General features: G+C 31.4%; 3 protein-coding genes across 8 annotated transcripts; 2 read left to right on the top strand and 1 right to left on the bottom strand.

Annotated features, from left to right (window-relative positions):
* Positions 1 to 241: 241 nt before the first annotated feature.
* On the top strand, positions 242 to 7,805 carry Mute (gon-4 like protein muscle wasted). 2 transcript variants are annotated; one of them, XM_083046054.1, is made up of 15 exons: positions 242 to 968; positions 1,062 to 1,355; positions 1,510 to 1,790; positions 1,875 to 2,050; positions 2,132 to 2,331; positions 2,426 to 2,731; positions 2,822 to 3,140; positions 3,359 to 3,614; positions 3,705 to 4,015; positions 4,096 to 4,252; positions 4,343 to 4,889; positions 4,993 to 5,221; positions 5,334 to 5,910; positions 6,813 to 7,009; positions 7,091 to 7,805. In XM_083046054.1, the coding sequence occupies exons 1-15, from the start codon at positions 517 to 519 to the stop codon at positions 7,139 to 7,141; spliced, it is 4,353 nt and encodes a 1,450-aa protein (XP_082902180.1). In that variant the 5' UTR covers positions 242 to 516; the 3' UTR covers positions 7,142 to 7,805. The 2 variants fall into 2 exon arrangements, with proteins under 2 accessions (XP_082902180.1, XP_082902179.1); XM_083046053.1 differs by having other exon boundaries at positions 3,359 to 4,015.
* Positions 7,806 to 8,875: 1,070 nt separating this feature from the next.
* On the top strand, positions 8,876 to 12,503 carry Mrps29 (mitochondrial ribosomal protein S29). Of its 3 annotated transcripts, none has more exons than XM_083045645.1 (6): positions 8,876 to 9,161; positions 9,766 to 10,092; positions 10,530 to 10,622; positions 10,702 to 10,838; positions 10,993 to 11,340; positions 12,210 to 12,503. In XM_083045645.1, the coding sequence occupies exons 1-6, from the start codon at positions 9,146 to 9,148 to the stop codon at positions 12,444 to 12,446; spliced, it is 1,158 nt and encodes a 385-aa protein (XP_082901771.1). In that variant the 5' UTR covers positions 8,876 to 9,145; the 3' UTR covers positions 12,447 to 12,503. The 3 variants fall into 3 exon arrangements, with proteins under 3 accessions (XP_082901771.1, XP_082901772.1, XP_082901770.1); XM_083045646.1 differs by lacking the exon at positions 8,876 to 9,161 and adding an exon at positions 9,253 to 9,410; XM_083045644.1 differs by lacking the exon at positions 8,876 to 9,161 and adding an exon at positions 9,567 to 9,695.
* Positions 12,504 to 12,620: 117 nt separating this feature from the next.
* Positions 12,621 to 15,838, bottom strand: Ref(2)p (refractory to sigma P). Of its 3 annotated transcripts, XM_083045642.1 has the most exons (4): positions 15,455 to 15,837; positions 13,988 to 14,425; positions 13,407 to 13,909; positions 12,621 to 13,235 (listed from the first exon to the last, which is right to left on the bottom strand). In XM_083045642.1, exons 1-4 carry the CDS (start codon positions 15,657 to 15,659, stop codon positions 12,978 to 12,980), a joined length of 1,404 nt encoding a protein of 467 aa, XP_082901768.1. In that variant the 5' UTR covers positions 15,660 to 15,837; the 3' UTR covers positions 12,621 to 12,977. The 3 variants fall into 3 exon arrangements, with proteins under 3 accessions (XP_082901768.1, XP_082901767.1, XP_082901769.1); XM_083045641.1 differs by having other exon boundaries at positions 13,407 to 14,425; XM_083045643.1 differs by having other exon boundaries at positions 12,941 to 13,252; positions 13,407 to 14,425; positions 15,455 to 15,838.
* Between the last annotated feature and the right edge of the window lie 3,932 nt (positions 15,839 to 19,770).

The following is a 19,770-nucleotide window of genomic DNA, read 5'->3' as shown; positions in this document are numbered from 1 at the left end:
GACATCGGAAAATTGCTCAACTGTTGAGTCCGCTGAACGCACCCAATGGGGTCCTACCCTACTTAACCTGACCTGACCTGACCTGACCTAACCAGACAAACCGCTTATAGCTTATAGCAATCGAATGTGATTGGTTCTTACTTTTAGAACCAACCAATCAACGTGGAGTGTTGATAAGACGACAAATGAACGCGGCCAATAAAAGTGTAGAATAGAGAGTGCAAGTGCAAGCAAAACAGAGAGCAGATCAAATTTTTTGTGGCCATCAGCGGTTAGGCTAGGTTAGTTTAAAAGTCGCACGCGACAGAGTAATTACGAAATTTTTAAAAAACAGAGATTAAAAATTGAAGACATGTTACACTGTTTTACTATCCATCACTTTCGAAATAGTGACGGAGGTTTTTGGAAGATATACAAATTTCGGAAAAATTCAAGCAGTTGAAGCTTATAATCATTTCTGTAGATTTGGTGAAAATTATCTTAATTGAAAAAAAAAAAAAAAAGAAAGAAAAGAAAATGGAAAAATCCACGAGTATAGAAATTATTGTGCAAAAAAGTGATACCGACGCATCGGTATCTTCATCAGTTTCGTTCATCGAATCGCCCAGAAAATGCAATTTGTCCTTCTCGATTAATTTCGACTTGAACGATGTCGATAGCGAAAATTCTACCGATTCCGAAAATGCGGATTTGCAAATTGATATATCCGAGGTCACCAATTACGAGCCGTCTAGCAAGCATAAGAGAGAAACTATTGAAGAAGCATCGGTGCTTAATAAAATGGAAGAAGAGATCGAAAGACAGCTCGATGCCAAAGCTGCCAAGACCAATTTAACTGCCACTAATGTTAAAAATATATTGAAACACGTGATACCTTACGAACATTTAATGACAATGATACAAGAGTGGCTTCAAGATACGGAAGACGATGTCAACTTTGGTCCCAAACTCACAAGAGCCAAAGCAAAGTATGTATTTTATTTACTAATTTTACTATTTATACATAGAATTGTTATGTGTATTGTTAACATAGATGATACTTTTAACTTATTTCTTTATAGAAAACTAGCAGCTGCGCAGTTTAACATACCATGGCCTATCACTACGACCCAAAAAGCTTCATCGGAAGTGCAAGCTCTGATACAGGAAGAGCTGCCAGAAGATTCATCCGATGAAGAATATAATCCCGATCATGATAAACATACAGAGAGCGATGATGATAGAGAGATGGATAATACAACAAGCAATGAATCACAACAATCAACATCAACAAATAATAGCAATGTAGTTTGTCCTGAACAACAAAACTCATTGGATATACGATATGATCCTGAAGGAATTTTTAAAATACCAGCGTATGTGATTTATATATATATATACAAAATATATACAATACTATAATAGAAGCTAATTTGATTATAATCGAAGCTTTACAATACTTTTTAATTGTGTTACTTTTTAATGATTGTCAATTCATTGTAATAATAATTGACAAATGTTATATTTTAGTATTCCACATGTTGTAACAGAGGAAGAGAGTATTGGTCAGAGAACACGCTCTAAATTATCTTTAAGTGAAACTTCTTTGGAGGAAATAGAGCAAGCATTTATACCACCTGACATAACTGCTGATATGTGTGTGACTGATGATTGGGACTGCGAACTCGATGAAGATTGGGATAACTTTTTGAAAGAATTTACGCAACCTTTAACGCAAGAACCAGCTGTGGAAGATGATCCAGAAGCAGATCCAGAATATAACATTTTAGAGGATGAAGAAACAGATTTATGTATGTATTGCTGTAAAATAATTTAATTTAAAATTATATTGAGATCCATTGATCTTTAATTTTGATAAAAAAAAATATTAATAGTGGACAAGGAAGAACTCAGGACGGATAGAGCAGTAGAAGTTCCTCGAAAAGAGCAATACGACTTAATTGCGGAATTACTTGAATTAACTCCTATGTTCTCGACGCAAGAAGAAGAAATATCAAGAAAGAAAAGGATTCCAGATAGTACAACTCCGCCGATTGAACCTAATACTATGGTAATGACAAATTATTTATGTTATGTTATGTGTGAAGAGGCAGCAATATATAGTCGAACTTTCACATTTTCGTGCTTTTAGAACTCTTCTATGGTAGATCTTTTACCGGTACTTGCAGAACCCGAATTACCAAAATTGGTAAATTTTGAGCAACGTCTTTTATTAGCCACACAATTTCGGCAACATGTACAATTAATGGTGCAGCATTTTACTATGACTTACATGCATCCGGAATATCATTCGCTAGCAATAACATGTAAACAAAACTTGAATAGCTTAAGGTATAATTAAAAGATAAGAAAAAAACAATATACTATAAATATAAGTCGAATAAAAAATCACAAAATTCTAATAAATATTCTTGACATTTCTTAGATTTTTAAGCAACGGGCCAAATTCTGCATTTAATGCAGAGAACTTGGAAGAAGCTTTGAAATTAATATCGACTTGGGAAAATAAATTTTCCGACACACGATTCTATGCAGATTTCAAACAGAATATAACAGATAAAACTAAAACATGTCGTACGAATAAGCGAAAACATACCGAAGAGTTTCTTCCTGAATTAGAACAATTATTTGTTGAAAGTAAGGCTCTTATGTATCCGCAACTTTTGCCGCAAATGCCTTTCAGAAGTGGAATTAAACTTACAAAGTCATCATATTTAAGAGCAGAAGAGAAGTAAGTGTTTCTTCAAACTTATGCTCTACTTCTATAAAATTCTAATATATAATTCTATATATAATTTTATTATATTTTAATAATTTCCAGTTTAATCGCACTGGGCATAGAACAATTTTTACCGTTTGTTGCATCTAGTTCAAGGAAGCTTCGCACAAAGAAAATGTTGTTGGTCGATGCCGCTCAACTTGTTTGTCACTATCTGTTACCATGTAGAGATGCGCAAGGAATATTACATCATATTATAAAACGTCGCGTTGATAAGGATGAAAATCCGATTAAGCATTATTTTAAAACAAGCTGTGCTCCTAAAATAATACATCGCATAACGCTTGATAACAAGCCCAAAGCTCCAAAAGATCAACCGATAAATCTTTTACCTTTAAGATGGCAAATATATCTCGGTAATGTAAGTAAAACAATTATTTTGTTTATATTTAATTTAAAAAGAGTTACATTTGATATTCAAAATTTTATTTATACATTATACATATATATAATAATTGTAACAGCTTACAAAGAGAGATACCATCTTATATAACATTTAATTACATATATTTATTATAGAATTTAAAATTATATTTATTGTTTCTTAAATTATTTATTAAAAACATTTATTATTTACAGCAAAGAGAGCACAAAAACAATTTGTCGAACAATAATTATATATTTGATTCAAACGGTAATTTTGGAAAACAATGGATTAACATGAATGCAATACTGAAGCCGTATCCTATTGTCTCTAGTAATCATCCATTAAGAAACCCAGTCATAAATATATTACCGAAAATATTACCTGCGACTGTAAATTCAAAAACTTCAACTGCTAATAAGACGGATAGTTCCACTATTAAAAGAAATTCTAAACTCAGTAATGACAATGGTGAAAAACGAGTAATTGATAATAGTATACAAACTGCAGGGATTACAGGAGTAAGTAAATCCAATAAAAATGTATATTCTGTCAAAATAGCTACTGCAGATGCAATAATGGCGCAGATGGATGATAAATTACTAGAAGAACAAAAAAACAATACTATATTAAGTAGTACATCGGCTAGAAGTTCGAAGGTATCTAAAGATATATCGCAAATATCATCGTCAGGATTACCACAAATACGCAAAACTACACCTCGATTAGCAAAAACAAGAAGCGCACAGAATATGAAGTTGATGGCGCAAGTTTTAGGTTCCAAGAGTTCGGCTAATTGTAGTACATTAAAATCTAAAGATAAAGATACCACAGATAAGAATACTGACGAACATTGTACTGTGTCAAAAGTTGTGAGTTCTATTTTATGTTACATTAAAGAAAATATTGGAGTTATCTATATATCTATGTAAAATGTGATTTTTGCATTTAGGACAATGAAGAAGAGATAGCAGAATTAATGTTAGCTAGTACTACAATAATAAAGGATCCTGTAAGTAGAAAAAAGGCTAAACAAACTAGGGAACTGGAAATTATTAAAAGATTATTAAAAGCTGAGAATCCATTGACCGAAGAGGAGCGCGAAGCAAGTAAGTCGATTAAATTATATAATAATTTTTTATAAAATATATAAAATAAAACTTTCGTATTTTCCTAATCTATATTCATTTTTTTTGTAGAATTTTCAGCATCATATCTTCAAAAACTGCACTTAACATTGGAACCTAATAATCCAGAGACATTTAGAGCTGTGATAAAATTGTATTTAGATTATAGCGAAAAACTAGAAAGTATTAACCAGACAGTTATTGACCCGCCGTTCCCTGAAGAATTTGCAGCAAACGAAGAGATACAAGATAGTGCGATTAAAAAGGATATACTCACAATCAGATTATATCAAGATGTCTGTAAGATATTGCAAAATTATCCGGAAATGTGTACAGATTTTCTACTATTTTTAAAGCCACATCAAGTCACGATGATTGGTAAATCCATGGAATATATGATGTTGCAAAAAATGAATGATTTCGTCCATATCGCGCAAATATATTTCGCCAAGCAGCCATCGCGGATAGCAAAGATGATGCAGGCGATTACGCAACTTTCGTCTGATCCTCACACGACTCTGGAAACTATTCATACCGTTATGAGTCCAGTCTTCAAGGGTCATCCGCTCATTATGGATTTATTTTTGCAAGTTCTACCTACTGCAAAACCTCCTGAAAGGTAACTAAATGACTGTAACTAAATTTGTATTTTATATTATACATAAGTAATCTCAAGAAGAACATTAATTGTATATAAAATGTATTTTTGATATTTTTTTCAGCTTATTTGTACCCCATATGTTTGAAAACTTGACGTGTCCATTAGGACCTTACGATAAGAATACAACTTATACCGAGAATGCACCGGAGTTATATGAAAATATAGAATTATCTACAGCGACATATCAGATAGATCCATATGGTGGGGAAAATTGTAAATGCGATTGTCACAACATAGATGACCCGAATCTTAAAAATAATTCGGAACATTGTGTTTCCTGTGGTACACGAGTACGTTTGATAATATCCAATCGTATAACTTTTGTATTTTTTATATCCTTTTGTTTTTTTTTCTCTTTATAAAGATTTAGTTTAATTCAAAAATTTTTCGTGTTTTTTATAGTTTCTTAATGGAAGAATTTATCTTCAAACGCCTGAAGGATTGCGACCTGCAAAAATTACCTTTCCTGGAGAGCACCAGGAGAAATTGGAAAATATTGCGCGCGTATCGTTAAAAATTGCTGACAAAGTCGCTCCATCATCAATCTCATCGAAAAAACGACGGAAATCATCGAAGAATGAGTCTAGTCACGAAGAAATTTGCCAGAAGCAATGCACTACGAAGTATTCGCCATTAAAAGATAACGAAGATAACGAGAAAGCAGTAGCAAAGTCTAAAAAGAGTGTCAAACTTGCGCTCAAAACAGATCAGAAAAAGGCTTTGAAGAGAATAGGCGGTGTAGATGACGCGATTGCGAATAAAAAAATACGGATGTCTCACTGCAGGAGTAAACGAGAGAAGAAGACTGAAGAAATGGATGTCTCATTAGAACGCAATGAACTTGATATCACAGAGCATGAGAATGATATTACAGAAACGGAAGCCAGTAGCTGTACGCAATTGTCAGTGCAAGATAATTTATCGAGTACTGAAATAATTGTACAAACTGCTGCAAGCAACAGTGCTGATTGCGATTTAAGTAAGTTATATAGAGTGTCCAATTTTAATCGACCACCCCCAAAAACTTTTTTCATTTTTTATTACACAATGACAAAATGTTTCAAACAAAAGTTATTTGATTTGAAGGGGGACAGAAGATGACGCTACTGACTTTTCTCTCAAGGACGCTTTTTAAGGTCAATTTGAAGGTCATTTAAGTTTTTTTAAATTTTTACTATAATTTTTGTATATAAATCGATTCTTTGCAATTTTTGGCATAAAAAGTTATAAGAGTAAGATAAGAAGCAAAAAAATGAATAGTTTATGAGATATTTTATACTTTAATTTGACGCTAATGGCACATAAACTATGAAATATCTCGTAAATATTCATGTTTCGACGAAAAATATATAAATTTGCAACTAGTAGCTACATACTTTTTCTTATAAATAACTATGTATTTTCTTTACACCAGTAAATTGCTTTCATTATTTTATGCATGAAAGTATTGTGGTAAGATCGTCAAAAAATAAATATTTTACGAGATATTTTATAGTTTATGTATTTTAGTATCAAATTAGATATAAAATATCTCGTTAACTATTCATTTTTTGACCATCTTACTTTTATAACTTTTTATATCAAAAAAATTACGAGGAATCAATTTATATAAAAAAATTTTAAAATTTTTATTTAGGAAAAAACAAGGGACCTTCAAATGACCTTGCAAAGCGCTCTTTAAAAAAAGTCAGTAGCGCCATCTTCTGTCCCCTTTCAAATCAAACAACTTTTGTTTGAAACATTTTGTTGTACAATCAAAAATAAGTTTTTGAGGGCGGTCGATTAAAATTGGACATCCTGTATATGAGTTGTATTGTTAGTAAAATTTTATTAATAGAAAAAGTGAGGAGAATTTAGAGAATGTCAATTTTTTATTATTAGGTTGTAAAAATACGAGTACAGAAACAGCAGTCGTTGTAAAAACGACAATCGACAATAATATCCAGTCTGATTTAAAGAACAATAAACCGTGGACACGTCAGGAAGACATGATTCTACTACAAAGTGTTAAGAAAGAATATTCTGAAAATTCATTCCTATTAATTAGTGAACAATTAAATAATCGTACTGTTGATGAGGTAATCCTTTTTATCTCTAAAATTCTACATAATTATATATTTTGCAATTCATCCATATGACTAAATGAAATTTGGTTTTAGGTGAAGGAGAGATGCCAAACTTTACTTTCTTTATTACAGAAAATAATGTAAATATGTATATATGGTGTCTGAATCTATGCGGAATATTATGTATATTTAATGTGCATAATAATGGCACACGAGAATAATATAGTCAAATTATTTATTATTTATTAATTATTAATTATTAATTATTATTTCTAAACTTCTTCTCTGTCAATGCTAAATAATACGACAAAAACAATTCGTTCTAGACTAAAATATTTCTTTAAAAAAAAAAATTATCGATTCTGAAATATAATTTCGCTTAATCAAAAAATTCTAGTATTTTTCGAATGTGCATTCGAATTTTTTTTTTAAGAATATTTAAATGGTTTTTAAAATTTTTTTATTGATCATATACATTCAAGATAGTGGACGTTGGCAACAAGAGCCATCTGGTCCTTGGACTCGGTATTACATAGTATCTTATGCTAAATTGGAAATTCTATTGTAGAACGTACATATATGAATTCTCTTCGTATTAGGGACTGACTTTAACTTATAAATTACATAATGTGACTTAGAATCTCCTGTTGTTGAGGTAATCGGTATTATCGTTCTCCTTAGTGTTGTCTGATTATTATTATTATTATTATTATATCTCACAAGCTATAAAAAGGAGTATATTAAAGTATAATGGAATAATACATACAGCTTTTAGTATTGAATACTCTACCTAGTAAAGTAAAATAGGAAAATAAATTAAAATATGAAAATAGTATAAGATCCAATCAAATCGTATAAAATAGGATATAATAAAGTATATAATGAAGACCTGTTAGCAGTATGCAATGTTGTCCCGTCTTAACTTAAATTAAATTAGACTATATTTCGGGCTCTATTCTATGTTTTGGTCCGCTTGTATAAAATTTTAAACTTTACTTAATTAATTAGTTAGTTTACTAACTCTAAAGTTGTCATTACAATAGTTATTATTATAGTTGACTAACTCTATTATATCTATTACTAATATTTGTATAACGAGTGTTTAATCCTATATCTCTTACATGTTAGTTATTGTTAAATATCGTGTACACCAACGTCGTTTATTCATTTTTATCACATTTGTTTGACTTTCATTTATTATTGAATCCGGCTATATCCAATTCAATAAGTTGGTGTTAAACTCCAACATATATTCATATTTTTACGAGTCAAATGAAAATGTTAATTTTATTAATATATGATCCGATTAGAGACATGGCTTCCCCATTCATGTTTCCCAGTAGGGACTCTATTGAATATGGGAGCAATCCACATATTTTAGTTATACCCTTTATTAGGTTTTCTCTCTCCTTATTGAATCTTTTACATTGCCAAAAAATATGATTGATGGACTCAGGGTACTCATAGACCGGGCACATAGGAGAAGGGACTATATTAAATCTTGCCAGACTTTCATTCAACGAGGTGTGTCCGCACCTTATTCTACACAAGGAAACCACTATTTTACGCGTGAAATTTATCTTTTTGAACCATGGGTCTCTATTTTTGATAAAATAGTTATTAAAATAAAACTTTCCCTTCTCCTATGCCCCCGTAACTTCGCACCAGTTGTAGAATTTCGAGTATAATTCATCCTTGAAAAGATTTTTAATGTATTTAAATGGTTCACGATAATATTTCTACGAACTATATTTGTATTTTTCGATAGTTTTTCACACATCAATACGATTGGTTATCAAATAGAGAAATTTTCGGGATTTCAAAAATTCCCTATTCGATAGCCAATTGCATCGCATCTCTGTGTCACGTGACTGATTTTAGTTCATGAGCATGAGTTCATGTATCTTATATATCTGAATCATGAAGCAATCGGCGATTTAAATATTAATCACTCGCAAGTGTGTTGAATTCGTCAAAAGTATAAGTTTCATACACACAAGTAGCGATTATAGCGAGAAAAAGCATTTATCATTTTCGATTTTATAATCTGACTCAACCCTAACCTTACTTAACCTAAAAAATTACGGAAAGAGGTATCTGAGGCAAAACAGGCAACGCATTCTTCGAACGAAATAATAACAACGCACGATGTCTTTGCGTTTATGTAAGATTTTATCTTATGTCAATGATTTTTTGTATTCCTTAATTTATTAACGATAGATCATTTACTCTATCAATGACGTTTCATTGCACATATACCGGGTGTCCCATTTTAAAGGACCAAACCTCAAATATCTTAGAAACACTGCGTTAAATCAAAAAATGTTTCCTACAAAAGTTGTAGGGTTTCGAGGGGGACATAACATAGTAATATTCATATGACCTTGGGCGGCGTCTCCAAGGTCAAGTGAAGGTGAGAATAAATTTTTTAAATGGAAACCCATATTTTTTATTATAACATTTTTTCTACTAATTAATTTGAACAACTTTTATCTGAAGCATTTTTTTATTTTCTTCAAAATTCACCTTCTCACCTTCAAATTCTCACCTTCACTTGATCTTGGAGATGCCGCCCAAGATCAAATGAATATTATTATGTTATGTCCCCCTCGAAACTCTACAACTTTTGTAGGAAACATTTTTCGATTTAACGCAGTGTTTCTGACAATGAGATATTTGAGTGGGTCCTTTAAAATGGGTATATGTAGTGCAATCTTATTACACTTTCTGTTATAATAATTTCTTACATTATATTTATATGATTTCAGATTCATTCGTGAGAAGAATACAAACGCACGGCAGAAAATTCAGCACAGCTGTAGAAGTAAAAGACGAGCCAACGAGTCAAGTGTGCTCCTTTCGCACAGCTGAAAAGAATCCGGTTAATCATAATGCAGATCACCTTGCCAGATTGTATACAGTGCCGACAAATATTCAGCAGCAACTCTTTCAGTATGGCGGTTTAAATAAAACATTTATGAAACAGGTCACCACTTTTCAAGAATGCTCGATACTGGTCAGGCAACCTGCGGTCGAGATTATGTCTTGCCTCAGTCAGACCGATTTTGCAAGACCTGTCAACAAATATGTGTTGTGTATCCTTTGAAAAAACAGACATAAAGAGACATAAACAGAGATAAAGATAATTCTTTTTTTATAGATTTTAGTGTTCTATTTAAAAAAAAAAAAAAAAAACGATGTTTTGAACAAAAGTTATTTAGTTAGTATCTCGTAAACTATTCACTTTTTGATCATAACTTTTTATGTCAAATATTGCGAAGAATCGATTTATATAACAAATTTAAGTGGTTCCATTTAAAGAAACTAGATTGATCTTCAAATGACCTCAGAAATTCAAAATTATCAACTTTTTATCCCTTAGAAATTTTTTACTTTTGTATAAAATATTTTTTCATTACCCACAACTATAGTTTTAGAGATATTCAATTATATTAATTAGAACGGGATATCCTGTATATGTTACAAATAAATATTTTGTACAAAAAAAAACCTTAACAGTATTGTTAAATAGATGGAAAGTTTGGGGTAGGAAAATCTCTTACGTTAAGTCACATATTACACTACGCCTTTATGCAGAAATATGTGCTCGTTCATATATATTGGGGTACGTCGCTGCAAGTAAATGGCACACACCATTTTATCAATGCATTGCAATTATTACAAATTTACTATTTATTCTTTAGCTATGCATTGGTTTAGGGACACGAAGGAAGTCGCGACTTCGGTGTTAGCCCCAGGCTGCATAGATCTGCCTATCGATGCCGGATTGTGGTTGAAACACTTCAAATGTCAAAATTCAAAGTTACTCTCGCAATTGGACGTACGTCTATTCCGTGATATTTTGATACCGATAGATTTGAATTCGAGTTTTCAGAGTGACAGACTAAACACTTTGCATTGAGCCATTATATGTTACTCTATTCCCAAAGTGTTACTTTGTCGGCTATATTTATATCGTATATTTGTTTTTACAGCTGAAAACATCGAAGGATTATACGTGGAATCAGCGCGAAATGACCTCGCAAGGTACACCTATCTTGGAACTCGTCGAGTTCGGTATAAGTCGTGTCAAATACGCTTGTGGTGTGGTGGACGCGCTTATAAGAGAGCTGAAGCTTGCCAGCATAGCCGGAAAGTGCAAGACGTTGGTCATGATAGACGGATTCAATTCATTTACATCGAGTCACACACGGATCCGCGACGATAACAAAGCGATGGTTCTGCCCAAGCAAGTGTCGTTGGCGATACCGTTTTTAGATATCACGAAAAGCGATTGGTGTAATGGTGCAGTCGTACTATCAGTAGACCAAACAGCGAATAAGGTACAGTTCTCTTTAGCCGAATAAATGTAAATTAGACGTGCAAAGAACCTCGCATTAATCCTACATGAAATAGCTGATTGTCTCATATGTTGTAGCTTTTAATATGCTGAACAAAAGATGTAATAGGTTCAAAGCTAAATAATGAACAGTCCACTATTTAGCTTTGAGCCTATTACATCTTTTGTTCAGCAGGTCATAAGCTATAACATATGCAGTATTTGCTGTTATCTAAATAAAATTATATAAATGATCATCTAGATGAAGTTTTGGCGTCATCTTATCTTTATATAGATAATAAAAATATGTATTATCTATATCTGCATCTTAGATGAAAAAAGTGTTATCTTTACTAAATTTTCTAGAATAATGTTTAGATAATTTGATTTAGGGCCATAGCACATAAAAATACTTAAGCAGTAGAACTTAAGCAATAAGCGATAAAAACTTATAAAAGTACGAATATATTTTTATATCTCTTTAATAATTTACATTTTTTCATAACTGTGTTTACATAAGCGATCTTAAAAAATAATACTATCTGGAAGTTATCTAGATGAATCGCCACATAATTTTATCTTCTATCTAGATATATTTAAAACGAAATCATTCTCATCTTATCTAAGATGAATTTACATATTTTCATTTCATCTTTATCTAGCTAATTTTAAAATCATCTAAGCACAACACTTATATATGAGAAAATTAGTTTATTTTACCGGGATCCAATTTCATATAGAATTATATATATATATATATATATATAGTGCGGGGTTCTTTAATAGAAGATTTGAAAGTTTCATATTTAAATATCAAAATTCAGATTTGGAAGATTTAAATAATGATGGAGATTAAAACTTTTATATTGTCAGGAGAGACAAGAATCCTACCTTCCTAGATATTTGCTTGGCAAAGAAGGCTTCGAGCATCTGGATCCTTTCATACCCATTCTGGTTGATGACTACAACGTCGCAGAATTCGATAGTACGATAGAATATTATAAAGATCGCAAATGGATCAGGAACATAACAGCCAGCGGTCAGAAGGAATTAGAATTAATTACTAATAGAAATCCGTTTGCCTTAATGGATCAATGCAAATTTTTATAAAGATAATTACTCAAACATATGGATATAATTATAATAAAGCTTTTGAAGTTCTTAGCATTCTTTTTGTTTTATTAAAATAATAAAATTATTTCCAATTTCTAATTTGCTTAAGTTAAATTATTTTATCTTAAGTTAGAGGCAATTGGAAGATTTTTAAATTAAAAAAAAGGTTCATTTGTTTTGCTATAATTACTTTATTAACATAACATGCAATTAATAATAATACAGTCACCACAAAAATATTTATTTTTAAACATTTAAAAAAAATATATATATTACTTATTTTTTAAAATAAAATTATCAGTGTGTGCGAATGAATTATAAATTTAGTAATATAAACTATTATTAAGATTAACAAAATAAAATTATGACAATTATCAACTTTAAGCATAAGATAAAATATAAAGTGTGTTATTAGTTGAATAATATTAGTAACAAATTATCATCAGCTATTGATTATGTTAACAGTTACCTTTGCCACTTGTTATTATATGTAAACTATCATCAACTAAAATTTTAGCTGTTTTTTTTTTAACGATGGCGTACCGGATGTAATACATCTAGCGCCTTGCCGATGTCACCATCTTTTGAAACAAGCAGATGAGTGAGCCATCCACCCTCATTGCTGAATCCCATCGCCATCATCGCTGTTACAGCTTGTTGGATCTTCGGATTTGGATGATAGAACTCATCTTTTACTTCCTGAGGTAAGGGTGGGTAGATGTTTCGCTTTGGCGATTCTGTTTTTTCTGGTTCTGCCGTAGTGGCTGCTGGGGCGGATGGTGTAACCTGCATAATAAGTTATTCTGAACATGTGATAGTACGTACAATATAATGTATAATGTAATAACACTTTCTTATACATATATATGTATATAATTATACATATTTTAATTTTCTATTATATTTGAATTATGTGTTGCTATTGTTATGGAATTTTTGTATATATACAAAACATACCTGTTTAGCCTCATTCAAGGACGAAGTGGAAGATGCACGGCTGGTATTAGAGCTCTCACCTTGTGAATGGACTATCGTCCATTCTTCAGCTTCGGCCGCTTGTTCGGCAGAGGTGCCAGCTGTTGGCTCCTTCTGCGGTGAAGACGCATTGCTCGTCGAAGGAGCAGCTTTCTCATCTGTGGTATTTACGGTTTCACCGTTCAATTTCTTTCCCTCACCGGGGAACTTTTTAGCGGAATCCTCCGATGTAGATGCGTGATTCTCGGATTTTTGCGAGCTGTCAGCTTTGTTCTCGGCAGAATCTTTGTCGGTCATTACGGTGACGTTGATGCCGAGCGGGTCCAGGAACTGCGAGATATTGGAAATATTGTCCTCGAATATTTTCATTAATTGTGAGAATCTGTGCCTGGTCTCCGATGAGTCCTCCTCGGTCGCCTCGGTAGCAGCCTCGGCCGATGGGTCCCTCTGTTGCTCCTTGGATCGCTTCTGCTCATGATTCTCATCTGATGAAGCAACACGCAGTGTGTCTAGAAAATCCATCAGTGGATTTGCAAAAAATACATTATAAGCGTCATTTTTACCGGTCGAATTGTATACTGGACAGCCGCGTCGCTTGCCGCTCTTGTTCAGATATTTGCGCTCGTCATCCTTGCAGTGCTTTGCCCACTTCCGCAAGTGATGAGTTAGTCGACGCCCTTCACGGCTCGACCAGTCGATTGGATACACCATACGAACCAAATAGTGCTCGTAATGATGGCCCAGCAACATGCAGTTACTGCATAAATCGTAATCCTCACATTGCATACACTTGAAGCGGAAACCATTTATTGTTCTATTACACACATCGCACATTACGCGATGATGTAATGTTGTTTCTTCATTATATAATGCAGATATTGTATCTCGAACGGCTTGTGTTCTAATGTACAGTTTACAGATGTTGTTCTTAGATGACATCTCTTCTATCGCAATCTCCAGCTCTTCATTAGTTGATATTTTAATCATCTCGTTCTCTGCATCTAAGTACAAAAGATGATTTAAACAGATGTTTTAATTGAAGAATACATGTAGTCTTTTAATTCCTTATTTAGTATACAAATAAATAATCTTCTTATATTAATCATATTACTATAAATTTCTTCATGTGTGTTATGTTGTACAAGGCAAGCTAATTAAGTTCATGCAAAAATTAATATATTGTGTGAAATTTGTTATACAGATTAATAATTACAACGCTTTCTCTTTCACTATCAAATATATATGAATCATGTAAACAGGAGAGAAAAAAATTGATATATGTAAAAGTGATAAATTGATATATTATTGTAAAAAAATTCTATTTAAAATTTTACACTTCTTCAGATCATATACATATATTTAATAAACTTTGGGACACCCTGTATGTATATATATATATATATATATATAGGGTGTCCCAAAATTAAACCGACAAACTTTAGGTATTCTCAAATAATGTCAAACAATAGGCGCGTTCAAGTCGGCAAAGCGGCTAAAGGCCGGTTTATAGAGGCCGTAAACTTTTTCCGTAACCGTAAATTTAAGGATTCAACCAATCGGGTTGCTTGATTCGGCAACGTGATTGGTTGAACCCTTAAATTTACAGTTACGGAAAAAGTTTACGGCCTCTATAAACCAGCCTTAACTTGCTCGCCGAGCGATTGAATTGGTTTCTTCTTGTAGATCCAATCAATCACATTCAATCGCTCGGCGAGCAGGCTAGCCGCTTTGTCCTGGAACACGCACAATGTCTTATTGTTAGTCAAACAATGTTTCAGTCTCAGTGTCTCTAGTGCCAAAATGGCACATTTGGAGGTACGGGTTTATTGACAAAATTGGCTTGTTCTTTATAAACCACCTGAAGTTTGTCGGTCTAATTTTGGAACATCCTGTATATAAAGAGCACAGAAAGATAATAAACTGATGAATCATTCTCTTATCTTCCCTTCGCGAGTAGATAAACATTATTGTCAACGGCGTATTTTTTTTGTTGCGTGCCATAAGATAAAAGCAGGGAATAAAATAATTACCTTTCCATTCAACGATGAAAAGCTTTCTTCGCAGACTCGGGAAGAGGCTTTGCAATTTTTCGCACAGATACACGTAATTGGTGGCGACGTCGGCGTCGATGCCGAATCTGCGCGTTTCCAATTCGATCCCACATCCACCTATTCTATAGTGTGGGGTGTAATCGGGACTATCGGTTAAATACACCTTGAAGCTTATCGTGGCCATTTTGTCGTATATCTTGTCTCTCGATAAAATTCTCGCAGAAACTACACCTTCTCTTCAAACGTCAAATTTCGTTCCACGAAGAAAGTTATGTCGCGAAATGATGAAATTGCTGCACTTGTCGTAGATACGTCCCCGTCGAGACTCGATCGTCGTTTGGTGAGAAGACGCCGACGCGTCCGCTTTTATACACGGTCGATAATCCGCTTATTACGCATCATGTCGCGTAGCGCGACATCATAGTCACTTCCGGCGTCACTACTCGCATATTTCGGGTTATTTTCGACCCTCGCGTCATTATTTCCCGCTGTTTCTTCGACCTTGTTTTACGACGGGGATGAAATGATGTCGATAAGGATATTTTTTGTCCCGATACACGATAATTCCGAGGCGAAAGAGCGGTTTTTTCTTGCGCGAAATTGAATGGAGGAAGTCTGTAAGCGCGGCGCCATTTTTGAATGAGGTTGCCTATTTTGACAGATGACGATCACGTGACCGCATATTGTGATGATTCACGGTGCGGTGATAGGAACGTTTTGAACATTTGTGCACGATGTTGTTACATCATAAAGTTGCAATATACGCGATTTCTAAAAGCTGGCTTGCAATTGAAGTATTGATGATGTGTATTAAATGTTTTAGTGTGAATTAGTATTTTAGAAAATTTTACGCAGGAAATACATTTCCTGCGATTTGCATAAAAATATATGTATGTATTCATCGGGAAAATAATTCAATTATATATATAATATAAATAAATTTATAATATAAAATATATATAATATTTATTTATATATAAATATTTATATTATATATAAATTGATATATATATATATATAATTATATTATTTTATTATATTATTATATTATTTTATATATTATTTTTTAAATATTTTATAATTAAACTTTTGAAACTTTTCTTTTTCTAAAAAAAAACTATTCTTCTTATTATTTTTTCTATAATGTATAAACAAAATATAAACAAAAATTATATAAGAAAAAACATATATGGACATTTTCTATATTTATATATATGTATATATATTATTTATATATGTATATATTATAATTATAAATAAATTTTTTCCTTAAATGAAAAATTGAATCGATCCATTTCGGATGATATATATGTATATATATATCATCCGAAATTTATATATTTATATAATAATATTATATATTTATATAAATATATATATGTATTTATATAAATCGAATTTTTATGTTATTGCTGATTGCTTGATCAAGAATCCTTGTTTTTGCAAATAATTGTAATAATAAGAAATATGAATAATAATAAATTGAAAAATACGAATAATAACATTTTCCAAAATGATTAATATCGAGAATAGTCGATTTGAAAAATTGAGAGAAATATAGAGTATTTACTAGATATTAAAAATGAATAACGAAAATTATTCAAAAATATACTTTACTAAATTTCTATTTTGTTATTAAAGTGTGTTTTAACTGTTTGAGTATTTTTTTTATTTCGTTAAGAAATGCATTATTAAAAAAAGACACATATATAAGATATAAAAATTAATTATATCACAGACATATCTAATTATGTATGCATATAAGCTCTTTTTCGCTGTAGATATGAAAATTCGATAAAAATTCAGAGTTTTGCAGGAATAGAACGTATAGAATGGTCCAGAAACAGAGAGAATGTAACAGTCCACATAGATATATAGAAGCGTCTGGAAAGTAGCAGGGAAAAATGCGCATTCACGCAAGAGAGAGTCACGTTTTCTAGATCTATCTATTCGTACATGATGAAATCTTGCGTTTATGTAGCTCCACATAAATACACATATACATATGTGTATAAATTAGAGATGTTTAAAATGGTGTGTTTTCCATAAAAAATGCAAAATAGATCTGGAACCTTCCCATTTAAAAATATATAAGATGCACAGTGTTTTTTATAATAATTAAAATGCTTTTTAGACGCCCAAATTAAAATAGGAAATGGAAAATATTAGGCATTTTTTAAATGATTTATTTTTAATAAAAATAATTTTTTCAAATATTTACATTTTATATTTATTTATACTTAAATTCTTATTTTTAATTATATTTCTTAATTATTTATATTTCTTACTATTATATTCCTTATACATAAATTTTTATTTCTTTTAATATAAACTTGAATCACAAAAATTGAATTATATAAATAACATTTACATATAGGATTATAAAAATGTTTGCCTATATTGTTTACAGACATTCAGTTATTTTTTTAAAATGACAATGCAAAATTTTGATTGCAATACATACTTATTATTGATATCTCGATTAATTTTTAGTTTGCAAGAAGAATTTGAAATAGATGAAGATAAGTATACCATTTAAATGTAAAATAGTTTTTGAGAAAATATATTTGAAATGCAAAATAGGCATTTCATACATCTTGCATTTCCATTTTAAAAGCATCTATTTTAAATAATGCACATCTCTGGTATAAATGTACTATATATACAAATGTATTATATGTATAAATATAATGAGGCTATGAATCAGATGCAAACGACTGATTATCATTTCATAAAATTATCAAATGCATTATGGTGCATTGAAATTGAAAATCGACCTGTCATATTGCATCTTTTCAATGAAAATGCATTTTTGGAATTTCTCGTAAAAGAGAGGATTTTGTTTCGCGCATAAAAATGTGAAACATGATTATAAAAAGGATTTTGCAATTGCGAACATAAAATATTAAACGGGATGATTTAACATTTATTAACAACTTATTAACACTTATTAACACTTATTAATACTTACTATCTTTGTGTATTAATATTGTTGCTCATATACATTAACAAGTCTAGTATATCTAGAGACCAATATAAGGTCGGTCATTATTCGCATAATTGTTGCCGAGTCACTTATTGATGCCATGATCGTTAAATGCAAATTTGATGATGGCCAGCTCTTTTCGATCACGGTAAATGAATCATCTCGAATATAAAAAGTAATTGCGCGCTATTTCAGGAAATGATCATAAAACACCTGACTGAATATAAATATATGTATATAGAGTAACCTAAGTATATATTCATCTGATATTGATGCATATATTGTGATTGATGCATATATGATACACAAGATGTATCAGAAATGGTGATAAGGATTTTCAAAATTGGCTTTCTCGAAAATAAAGTCTTGTATGAAAAAATTTTATTTTATATTTTTGACTTGTATTTGCATGAGAAATTGCCTCCATTTTGTTACTATGACTTCCTTCCGATACTCCCTATATATATATATATATATATATATATATATATATATATATACAGGGTGTCTGAGACCACCCGTACATGCCGAATATTTTGAAAACTGAGCGCGACAGATAAAAATGTTTTAAACAAAAGTTGTAGGGCTTTAATAAATACATGAAATGGTGATACCTATTTGACCTTGACAGCAGTTATGAAAAAAGTCTCAAGGTCAACTTTAAAATCTTAAATGGAAACTTCCATTTTTTATTATATCATCTTCTACCAATTAATTGGAACAACTTTTGTCTGAAACATTTTTTCTGAAAATGCCTCCATTGACTTTTACATGTACTTGAAATGAAAACTACTTTTTGAAATAAAAAAGTCTCGCTCTTAACATAATCCAGAACTAACGACGAGGACGTGGCGAGTTTTTAGTTTCATGTTTTTTTCTTAATTTAAAAAAGAATTTTTTTTTAGTGGTACAACCAAAAAAAACGGAAAAATAATTAATAAACATAGGGGTAAACAAGTCGTCGCCAGCGAGCCGTTTTGTTTACAACTCAAGTAAGCACTTCCTGTCTTATCGCCGAGTGTCGTCCTTTTAAGCACATAAATAGGCATTTTCAGAAAAAATGTTTTAGACAAAAGTTGTTCCAATTAATTGGTAGAAGAAGATGATACAATAAAAAATTGGAGTTTTCATTTAAGATTTTAAAGTTGACCTTGAGACTTCTTTCATAACTGCTGTCAAGGTCAAATATGTATCACCATTTCATGTATTTGTTAAAGCCCAACTTTTGTTTAAAACATTTTTATCTGTCGCGCTCAGTTTTCAAAATATTCGGCATGTACGGGTAGTACTCTGCGTTGATACCACTGCT

Source organism: Prenolepis imparis, unplaced genomic scaffold (assembly GCF_030444845.1).
Source record: "Prenolepis imparis isolate NDT839.2.m4 unplaced genomic scaffold, iyPreImpa1.0 SCAF_9, whole genome shotgun sequence".
NCBI lineage: Eukaryota > Metazoa > Arthropoda > Insecta > Hymenoptera > Formicidae > Prenolepis > Prenolepis imparis.
Note: the sequence above shows the minus strand (reverse complement) of the source record. Positions and strands in the feature narration are given on the sequence as shown.

What these genes read in the sequence shown, in the direction of transcription:
- Mute (XM_083046053.1), top strand. Translation starts at nt 517, where the DNA reads ATGGAAAAATCCACGAGTATAGAAATTATTGTGCAAAAAAGTGATACC. An exon ending in CGATTGAACCTAATACTATG is followed by an intron (nt 2,051 to 2,131) that starts GTAATGACAAAT and finishes TCGTGCTTTTAG; the next exon opens with AACTCTTCTATGGTAGATCT. An exon ending in GGCAAATATATCTCGGTAAT is followed by an intron (nt 3,141 to 3,358) that starts GTAAGTAAAACA and finishes TATTATTTACAG; the next exon opens with CAAAGAGAGCACAAAAACAA.
- Mrps29 (XM_083045644.1), top strand. Translation starts at nt 9,581, where the DNA reads ATGAATATTATTATGTTATGTCCCCCTCGAAACTCTACAACTTTTGTA. An exon ending in GCTCGTTCATATATATTGGG is followed by an intron (nt 10,623 to 10,701) that starts GTACGTCGCTGC and finishes TTTATTCTTTAG; the next exon opens with CTATGCATTGGTTTAGGGAC. An exon ending in TAGACCAAACAGCGAATAAG is followed by an intron (nt 11,341 to 12,209) that starts GTACAGTTCTCT and finishes TTATATTGTCAG; the next exon opens with GAGAGACAAGAATCCTACCT.